The 10,150-nt window shown below is 42.5% G+C and overlaps 1 protein-coding gene across 1 annotated transcript; it reads left to right on the forward strand.

Annotated features, from left to right (window-relative positions):
- Nucleotides 1–23: 23 nt before the first annotated feature.
- Nucleotides 24–9,994, forward strand: LOC146971157 (tetratricopeptide repeat protein 39C-like). Its single transcript, XM_085805228.1, has 14 exons — nt 24–547; nt 1,684–1,732; nt 2,489–2,617; nt 4,074–4,188; nt 4,311–4,707; nt 5,254–5,422; nt 6,013–6,106; nt 6,189–6,296; nt 6,392–6,501; nt 6,580–6,703; nt 6,818–6,915; nt 7,051–7,155; nt 7,267–7,305; nt 8,611–9,994. Exons 1-14 carry the CDS (start codon nt 402–404, stop codon nt 8,698–8,700), a joined length of 1,773 nt encoding a protein of 590 aa, XP_085661354.1. The 5' UTR covers nt 24–401; the 3' UTR covers nt 8,701–9,994.
- Nucleotides 9,995–10,150: the final 156 nt, after the last annotated feature.

Consider the following 10,150-nt stretch of genomic DNA (forward strand, 5'->3'; position numbering starts at 1 on the left):
CCGATTGCACTTGAAGGCACCACATTTCCTGTATGAGCCTATTTTACGTACAGTGTGGCTCTGAACACCCAAACGCAGCAGTGAGGCGGCGGAATGAGGAGCAGCGACTCATCCACCGGGACAACCGACGGCTCACCGACGCTCGCTCCCGCTGTCAGCCCTCAGTTACTCTGAACCTGTCTGTCCCGGTGCCGCCGCTCTCCTCCTGCAGGAAATATGCATTCACCTGCGTTTACTCCAAACTGCGCCACCGGCTGAGACTCTTTCTCTCTCTCTCTCTCTCTCTCTCTGTGAAGTAAACTAGCCAGACACCACCGCGCTCAGCGTCCCCTCCCTCCCCCCGCCCCTCAACCCCTCCACCGGCCGCCTTCAGTTCCTCATCTCCGGTATCGGATATCTCAATGGCGGAGCCGGCGAAACCAGCCGCGGGAAGCGTGGAGGAGGAGAAGCCGGAGCGTGTTAACGACGCGGAGCTGGCTCTGAGAGGAATCAACATGCTCCTCAACAATGGCTTCAAGGAGAGCGACGAGCTGTTCAGGACACACAGGTCTGTGTTTGTGTCTGGAAACATCTCAGTGATGGGTGCTGCTGTGATGGGGGCTAGTGGGAACTGATAGGACAGGTGTATCTTATTATTATGTTGACACAATGTATCAACCAAATAAGGACATGTATTCTACTCTACTGTCGTTTTTCAGCTTTGCTATGATGACAATTTAAGAAAAATAACACCACAACATCTTTGTCACGTTCATTTGCTGTAGCACCATAGTGGTCACAAGCAGGATTAATCCTGGTTAAATACCCCGAGCAAACATCCACACCCATAATGTGACATGTGATGCTCACACTGTTTCCTTATTGTAACAGCTCCCTATGTTTGTAGGCAGGCTACTGCTGCTGATGCACTTGTTGAGGCCATCTTCACTGACTGTCAGTGAACACATGGTTTTCTTCAAAGGGCTGGGCTTTCCTGTCATGCCAGTTCATTTAGCATTTAAGTTCCTTTGAACAGGTTCGTGTCTGTCACCTCCACACTCCAGGACAATCACACGGAAGTGAGGTGGTTGTTGGAAGGCTTCTCTTACTGTAGCTTGTTGTGGAAACAAAGCTGCATTTACGGGAAGGAGTAAACCTTTAAATGCTCCTCCTGGGGGACAGGAACCCCCCCCTCCCACACACACACGCACACACACACACACTTTTATGTGACTTTTGAGGCCTGCTCAACTCCGGTCCTGGCCTACACACTCCTGACCAGCGGCCATGACACAAAGTACACAAATAGGAGTTTGTGTACTTTCTGTGCTGCTGTGTTGTTGTTTTTATAAGAGTTGATTAGGAAGGGTTAATTTGTTTTCAACCAGTAGGTTGAAGGGCAGCCCCTATGTGTCCTGACCCCCCAGTGAAGACGTTAAATGTCACCTCTCCCACTAATTGGGTTAAGCTGCTGGTGCCATCCTGTTATGTTTGCATCAGCAAGAAAAGATGGAGGGAACTGAAAGACACATACTCACTCAGAAACTGAGAACGGACATCATGTGACTTTCTAACCAGTGTCTCACAGGCAAAATGAATCTGCCATGTTTCATTAAAAGAGTGTAGAATAGATCTCCTACAACTTCTACACCTCTTACCTGTTCTCTCATTAATGTCACAATTTTTTTTCTCCATCTTTTCCAGGAACCACAGTCCTTTGATGAGTTTCGGGGCCAGTTTTGTCAGTTTTCTGGTAAGTTGGCTGGCAGCTGCATGTTTCGTCCAAATGCTGAATAAAATGATTGATGAATTCCTCTTTTTAAAAAACAGTTCTGTTTCATAATGAGGTTCGAAGGAATTTCCCTTGTGTGTTCAGTGAGCATGAAGCCAAGCCTCTTATTTTTCACTGGCACCAAAACTGAAGTGTGACTGACCTTAATGAATTACAGTTAGCATGGAAATTGTGTTTTCATAATGAAATTTTCACCCATATTTGTTTGAATTATGACACAACATTCATTTGGCAGACACCATTTGTCCAAAGCAACTTAGAATAACTAAGTGCTTTCGAACTTAACAGAAACAAGCCAGATGTCATTGAATTTAGTCGCTCACTTGTCACACTGTCACAAGGTTTGTCAACAGCTGAAGTACACTCTTTTTCTTTAAAGTTACAAAAGTGAAAGTAAAAATAGCAACCCCAATAACAAGCTAGCCATTTCTCCTTGGTTTGACTTTTACAGTGTTTATTTTATATTCCATTAATTATTGATTGGAAGCTCTTTTTTTAAGTTTATGGTTGTGTGTAGGTGGTTGTGTTCTACAAGCTGATCTCAGATGTGTAAAAGGAAAAATACAGGATTCTCTAAATAATAGTAAATTGTTTGCATGAAAAATTAAACCCAGAATGAATCTTTGCTTCACTTCTAAGACGTGTGCACCTCCAGCCTTGGCCAACAGTCAAGTATAATGTTAAACAGTGCGGTCTACTGTATCTGGCTGTTTTCAGAATGCCATGATGACGTTTGAAGAGGAGAAAATGCAGATGGCCTTTGAGGACCTCAAGGCTACAGAGAAAATGTGTGAGAGTGAAAACACTGGTGTCATTGAAACCATTAAAAGCAAGATCAAGAGGAGCGTGAGTAACCACTTCATCACTGAATTTAATGGAATATACATGATGTACAGAGGCTTCAGAAAGTTTTCAGACCCCTTCACTTTTTGAAGAGTTCATTCTGTTGCAAAATGGATAACATTGCATTTTTGTGCTTTAGTCTAGATTCAATAACATAAATATCAAGAATCCAAAACTGAAATTTCTCATTTACAATATTATTCATTCACTGTAGATCGTTCACTGTAGCAAATTGTGGTCAGATCCACATGCATCCTATTTATTTTAATTATTCATGATACAACTTGATTGAATTGGCTTATTTTAGAAACACACATGGAGCCGTGGAGTCCAAGGCACCTACTGTAAACCTCTGTGATAAGACAGTGGTGAAACATAGATCCAGGAAAGGCTATAAAACCATTTCCAAGGCCACAGTAATTGTGAAAATGAAAAAGTTTGGAACCACCTGGACCTTTCCTGCTGTTGGCTGGCTGCCCAAACTTGAATTACCAGGAGACAAAAATGCCAAAGTGCATTTTAAGGACTCTGTGTGGACAGATCTTCAAACTCTAGGTGAACTGCTCATCACCTGACTAATACTGTTGCTACGGTGAAGCACGGTGGTGGCAGCATCATGCTATCCACCTTTTTCCGAACGTCAAAAACGTAGCCTGTTTTGCCGGTTTTGCTCTTCCGGTGGAATTTTATGTTTACGTTTCCATGGTTTCAGTAGTCGCGGTAAATGCATGGATTTTTTTTTTTTTTTTTTCAATGAAAATCTGTAAAACACATGGATCATCACACCAGCTTTTAACAGTGGATATCACACAAATTGACATCCGTGTTAAAAGCCAGCGTTAATAGATCCATGCGTTTACCGCAACTATGACAACGACTGAAAACCATGGAAACGTAACCGTACAATTCCACCAAAACGGCAAAACCGGCTTCCGGGTTTGCCCATAGATGACGTTCGGAAACTTGTGGATAGTGGCAGCAACAAGGAGACTGGTCAAGTGTGGGAAGGAAAAATGCAGGAAATTTAATATACAGTAGTTGTACACAGGTGCAGGTTCACATTTCAGCAAGTCGATGACCAGAAGGAAACAGCCAAGAAGTCACTGACAACAACTGTGGAGCGAAGTTGACAGCTCACGGATGCTTCCCATCCAGTTTATAAAACAGATTTACTCAAGGAGATTTGAAACTGTAATTCCTACCAAATGGGCTTCTGCAAATGAGACATCGCAGATAGATTTGCAAAAATTTCTAAAAACATGTTTTCACTTCATTATTATGAATAAAATGTGATACACACTTAATGGGGATTAATGTGGAAATTGGTCATTTTATCCATCTGAAATTTGATCAACGACACTCAAAACTGTCTGAATACTCTCTGGAGTTACTGTATAAAGAACTAATATGTGCTTGGAAAAACAGCATTTTAACCATTTTTGTGTGTGTGTGTGGGCAGGGGGACTCTCAGCGATCTGGGGTGGCGGCTCTGGATCGACTCCAGAGGCAGATCATCATTGCAGACTGCCAGGTTTACCTTGCAGTGCTGTCTTTCATCAAACAGGAGCTGTCAGGTGAGGAAAGTTTAAGAAGTTCTTGACGAACAGTAAAAACAATCAGGACAATCTGTGTGAAATTAAAGAAATTAATATTCTTAAGTATCAGTGGGTGCTTTTTCACTTAAATCCTCTGACAGCTTACATCAAAGGAGGCTGGATCCTCCGAAAAGCCTGGAAGATGTACAACAAATGTTACAGCGACATCACACACCTGCAGGAGGGCAGCAGAAGACGGGCCTCCGAGCAACAAGGGATACCGTCTCCATCTCCGTCGTCCTCCTCCGACCGCAGCCGCTCCTCTTCGCCCGGGCCAAGCCCTTCCCACAGGCGCGACGGTATCAGCCCCGAGGCTCTGGATCGGCTAAAAGGTTCCGTGAGCTTCGGCTACGGCCTCTTCCACCTCTGCATCTCCATGGTGCCGCCCCACCTACTGAAGATTGTCAACCTGCTGGGTTTCCCGGGCGACCGTCTCCAGGGCCTGTCGGCGCTCACATACGCCAGTGAAAGTAAGGACATGAAGGCTCCCTTAGCTACGTGAGTACGTGAGTAAGTACGTTTGTTTATCCGTATTTCAGTTGTAGACGATATGACAACATTAATGGAGACGTAATGGATTCTAACTTTCCTGGATATTCACCAATAACTCGCTGTAAAACGTTTAAACGATGATGAAGCATTTTTCAGCCTTGTGTAATTGACAAACACAAAATCAATACAATACAGGACTTTAATAATAGACTGACTCCAGCCACTGCAGCATGAGTTAATCCAATCATGTCTGAATGAATCATTTTGAAATCCTGCTTATTTCAATAATACAATACCCTCATCATCAGTGGGAGTCGGGTCTTGTCTACCCAGTCAATAAGTGTCAGTTATTAGTACTGAGAACGCCTCGTTAATTAATATATTTTTTTCATAAATCTCTCAGTATTTATTACAGACAATTAATTCAAAGGCAATATTGTTCTGTTTGGCACAAGATGGTGTCATATCAGGAAGATGACACTACAGCACAGTGCAGTACAGTACAGTATACTGTATTCCCTCTCAGTACAGGATCTGTGCTTCCCTTTACAGTTTGGCCCTCTTGTGGTACCACACAGTAGTGCAGCCCTTCTTTGCTCTGGATGGCACCGACACACAGGCAGGTCTAACAGAGGCCAAGTCTATTCTCCAGCAAAGGGAGGCCACCTATCCCAACTCCTCGCTCTTCATGTTCTTCAAAGGCAGAGTCCAGCGGCTTGAGGTAAATGCCTACAGTACCAGTCAAAAACACACCTTCACATTCAATGGTTTTTCTTTATTTTTTATTACACTCGACATTGTAGATTCATACTGAAGACATTGAAACTATGAAGGAACACATATGGTCTTATGTAGTAAACAAAAAAGTGTTAATTAAAACAAAAGTGTTTTCTGTCATCTGACCTAAACCCAACTGAGATTGTTGGGAAGAGTTGGACCGCAGAGTGAAGGCAAAACAGCCAACAAGTGCTTAGCACCTCTGGAAACTCCTTCAAGACTGTTGGAGTGTGCAAAAAGCTGTCATCAAATCAAAAGGTTGCTACTTAGAAAAATCTAAAATCTAAAACATATCCTGCTTTGTTTTACACTTTTTTGTTCACTACCTAATTCCATGTGTTCCTTCATACCGTAGTTTTGATGTCTACAGTATATAGAAAGTAATACAAATAAAGAAAAACCATTGAATGAGAAGGTGTGTCCAAACTTTTGTCTGGTAGCGCATGTTGTTGTGTTTGTTTTTGTCTGGTGCCATGTAAACTCAGTGTTGTCTCACTGTAACTATAACTCACAACACAACGTTCCCCTCTCTAGTGCCAGATCACCAGTGCCTTGACGTCCTTCAGCGATGCCTTAGAACTGGCTTCCGAACAGAGGGAGATTCAGCACGTGTGTTTATATGAAATAGGTACCCCCCCCCCCATCAGATTTCAAACCACATTCTTCAGGGCTGATCTGAGTGATAATATCTGACTGTTGATCATTTTTAGGTTGGTGCAGCATGATCGAACTGAACTACAGGGAAGCCTACAGGGCCTTTGAGCGACTGAAGGTGGAGTCTCGCTGGTCCCAGTGCTACTACGCCTATCTAACTGGAGGTACTAACGGAGCAGTTGACTTAGATTTTAAGGGCATTTCTGTTGGACTTTGTATTTGCCACCGATTCATATAATGTGCTGTCCTGGTGTTGTAGTTTGCCAAGGAGCCACAGGTGATCTGGAGGGAGCCATCACCGTTTTCAAGGATGTTCAGAAACTTTTCAAACGCAAGAATAATCAGATAGAGCTGTTCTCCATGAAGAGAGTGAGTATGCATCCAGCTGGTTGTGTTGTGCGAATTACAGAGAGAATCAGTGAAGTGTTTACTCGTGTATTTAATCAGGCTGAGAAGCTGAGGAGCCCCAGTCTATCCAAAGAGCTCTGCATCCTGTCTGTGATTGAGATACTGTACCTGTGGAAAGCTCTGCCCAACTGCTCCACTGCCAAGCTGCAGACGATGGCACAAGGTACCAGACCGTGAACGGTTGCACTTGTATCACAGATAGTGACATAAAGCTTTTAGTGTGACGCTGTTTCCCTGTTTGTTGTTGTGTCACTGAGTGCATTTTTCTTGTTTTTAGTTTTACAGGGCATTGATGATGCCTCGAGTGCAGGCCTGAAAAACCTGCTTCTTGGTGCCATAAACAAATGTCTCCAAAAGACCAAAGATGCTACTCAGGTACTCTCATGTCTACTAAATGACATAATTCACTGTACTCATCTATGACACTTGTCATCTTAACATGCACACACAACTACTACAACAGATTTTGTCTGGTGTGCTGTGACTGAATTTCCCTTTTTTTATCTTCAGTTTTTCCATCTGGCTATGAGGGACGAGGTTGGTCCTCTGACCAACTCTTATGTTCAGCCCTACTCCTGCTACGAGCTGGGCTGTGTGCTGCTGAATACCCCGGAGGTAAGTCTTCTGTGTGTGAAAGACACAGAGAGAGACTGTGTGTCTGGTTTATCTGAGATGGCGGCAAAGTCACGTAGTCTAATAAATATTTAATTCTGTCTCTTTTTCCAGTCTGCTTGTACGGGTCGCATGCTATTGCTTCAGGCCAAGGTACGGTAGATGTCTTCATTATGCTTTATACGTCTTCTCATTCTCAACTGTTCGTCAACTAACTGCAGCAGTATTTGGTTCATTCATGATAACTAACTGATCTCATGTTATAAAGCAACAGATCTTCACCAGGCTTTTAAGTCTTCAAAGGTTTTGATAATGGACCTGTCAGGTTCTTTAGGATGTGCATTTTTCTGTCTCACCACTTAAGAGACAGATGTCAGACTCAGAGTGGTGAGACAAAGTGTCTTCATCTGTCCAGTTAAAGACTGGTGGTTCCCCTTAAAGTCAGTCAACAATACACAGTGTAATGTGAACAGTCAGCTGGACATTTAAACTGGAGTTGTAAGGGGGTTGATGGTGCCACACCTGCAGGGCAAATCTTTAGGAGCCAACTATTTGGCTCATGGATGTAGACTGAGATTGAATAACTGTCTCTGGCAGAGAGGCTTATTTTCTGATCCCACCATGTTGTCAGACCTGAGGTTTTGACCTTGGAAATGCGCAGCAGTCCTGAAAGCGATCGGCTCGAGGACAATTGCGCTTCACTTTCTCCCACAGAGAAAGTGGCCAATATCGTGGCTAATTCCTTGGTGCTCTCACTACATCTTGATGAAGCAGCCTCTTGTCCCATGTTCTGGGCTCTTGGTAAGAGGGAGACCTCATAATGGCCTGTCGGTTGATTTTTCCCTGTTAAAAGGGTTTTCCATGGAGTTTTTCCTCAGTCGATGTGAGGGTCTAAGGACAGAGGATGTTGTTACGATGCCATGTAAAGCCCTTTGAGACAAACTGTTTGTGAAAACGGGCTATACAAATAAAATTGCCTTGCCTTGCCTTGGTTGGTTTAGGTGAAGTGTATCTGATCGCAGCTGAAAGTTACAGTATGACTCTGTAAAGTGGGTCATATTCTATCCCGTCTGTGGTCCAACCCAGAATATCAGAAAGGTGCATGAACACCTTTTAGCATTAAAGAAATATTTGGAACTATATTTCTTTAATGGGAGGCTTCACAGGCCTCCTGTCAACACACTGCCAGTCACTGGACAACTCAGTTCAGATGAGTGAGGCTGCCTCACTGCGTTGGAGACGTCTGGTGCAGCAGCATTGACTTTGTTAGTCAATACTGAGCTGATGTTGACAGGACATAGATCTCACTCTCTGCAGAAGCTGCAGTGTCAGACAGCAGCACAGGTGGAGTCGAGAATTGGGCAGTCTGAGAGTGTCTGAGTTACAGGGCTGAGCACAAACAAATTAAAATGTTATTTTATTCACAATTTGACTGTTTTTTTTCCATGGCCCATACAGGAGGAATACGCTGGCTATGACTTTGAGAACAGGCTCCATGTTCGTATCCACTCAGCCTTGGCCTCTCTGAGTGCTGCAGCCCAGCCCTGACCAAGCTTGACCAGCGCCACGGAGACAACTGGAAGAAGCCGTCTTTGAAAAAGCTAATACCATCTTTGGGCACTTATGTACCACTGTTTTATTTGTCTTAAATAATTTATTTTTATTTTCATATTATGAGCCAATATATCATTTTAAAATGTGTGCAATATGGAAGAACAGTTACAGGAGGAGTTTTACTGATCTGACACTACACCGCACAATACATTTAACAAATTAGTATTTTTTTGTTTACACTGATTTCAAAACTAGATGCCAGTTAAAGCAGGTGAAAATGTATTAGTTTTGAAAGGCATCAGACATATTGCTTCCACTCAGAGTCATATTTTCCTCTGATCCAGGGAAAAGTCAGGTCATTAAAGGCACATAAAGTATTAGCTCAAGAAGCAATTAAAAGGAATGAGAACTCAGCCTATGGCTTTTAGAAGCTGATATTCTTACATCAGTGTTGGTTTTTGGACTTTGACATTCGTTCTGTAAAGGCTTTGCAACTCCATAGGCATGACTAGTATACAGCGAGCTTTCTCTTTTAGCATCAGCCTTTTTTTAAACAGAATTATTCTTATCAATGTAAATATGTCTTGCACACAATATCAATGTGCCAACATGGTGTTGTGTCACTTTTCAGTGGCCTAGATACACAGTGGTAACATTTGCCATAAACTGGCTCTACTTTCTATTTCTATTTGTTTGTTTTGAGATAATAAAATGGATATTGTAAAATGGGATGTTGTTCTATCCAGTAAGTTTGATAAAGGCGTCATGTTTAAGTGGGACACCAAGAAGAACAGAATTTATACACCGTTGTATTCAGCAGAAATTATACTTTATATCGTGAAACGATTTACACAAGCTGTTTACATGTTTAATAATTTCTAACAAATCCAGAGGAGCTACTCACAACACAAGCATCAGGGAATAGTTATTGCACTTTTAAGTTTAGAACAATCCAGCTACAGCTACGTATGTAGCACTGATTACATCAGATGTTTGCTACAGTACTGGAGTATTTTTTTCCCCAAACATCTCTGACAATCTCAAAAGTCTAACCTTTATTGCTGTTCTTGAAAAATGTGTTACTACTGATTTTCTTTTAAACTATTCTCCAGTTACTGTCTGTTTATTAAAGTTTTGGCTGGTGTGTTGCTTTTATACCTTGGGTGTAGTCTTATCATGGTAGTTGCAAAGACTGAAGCAATAATGGAGATGACCTGCATTGCACAGATATGAAATGGATTGCCTCACGTTCTGTTACATCATGCCATTAAATTGATTCACTTGTGTATTTGCATAATACTGTGCTAGTTTCCATGTTCGTAACCCTTGTTTTGAGTTTCATGGCCTTCATTTTACATCTCATGCTGAATAACTTAGCTCTCTCAACACATGCTGAACTATCTTGTGTATATCGATCCAAGATTTTTAACCAGGACTTTGCCTG

This window comes from Trachurus japonicus, chromosome 17 (assembly GCF_045865225.1).
Source record: "Trachurus japonicus isolate A0001 chromosome 17, Traja_1.0".
NCBI classification, from domain to species: Eukaryota; Metazoa; Chordata; class Actinopteri; order Carangiformes; family Carangidae; genus Trachurus; species Trachurus japonicus.

Excerpts from the sequence above, each read along its gene's own strand:
- LOC146971157 (XM_085805228.1), top strand. The coding sequence starts at position 402 with ATGGCGGAGCCGGCGAAACCAGCCGCGGGAAGCGTGGAGGAGGAGAAG. Across the intron at positions 1,733-2,488 it reads CCAGTTTTGTCAGTTTTCTG|AATGCCATGATGACGTTTGA; the intron begins GTAAGTTGGCTG and ends GGCTGTTTTCAG. Across the intron at positions 6,916-7,050 it reads AGACCAAAGATGCTACTCAG|TTTTTCCATCTGGCTATGAG; the intron begins GTACTCTCATGT and ends TTTTATCTTCAG.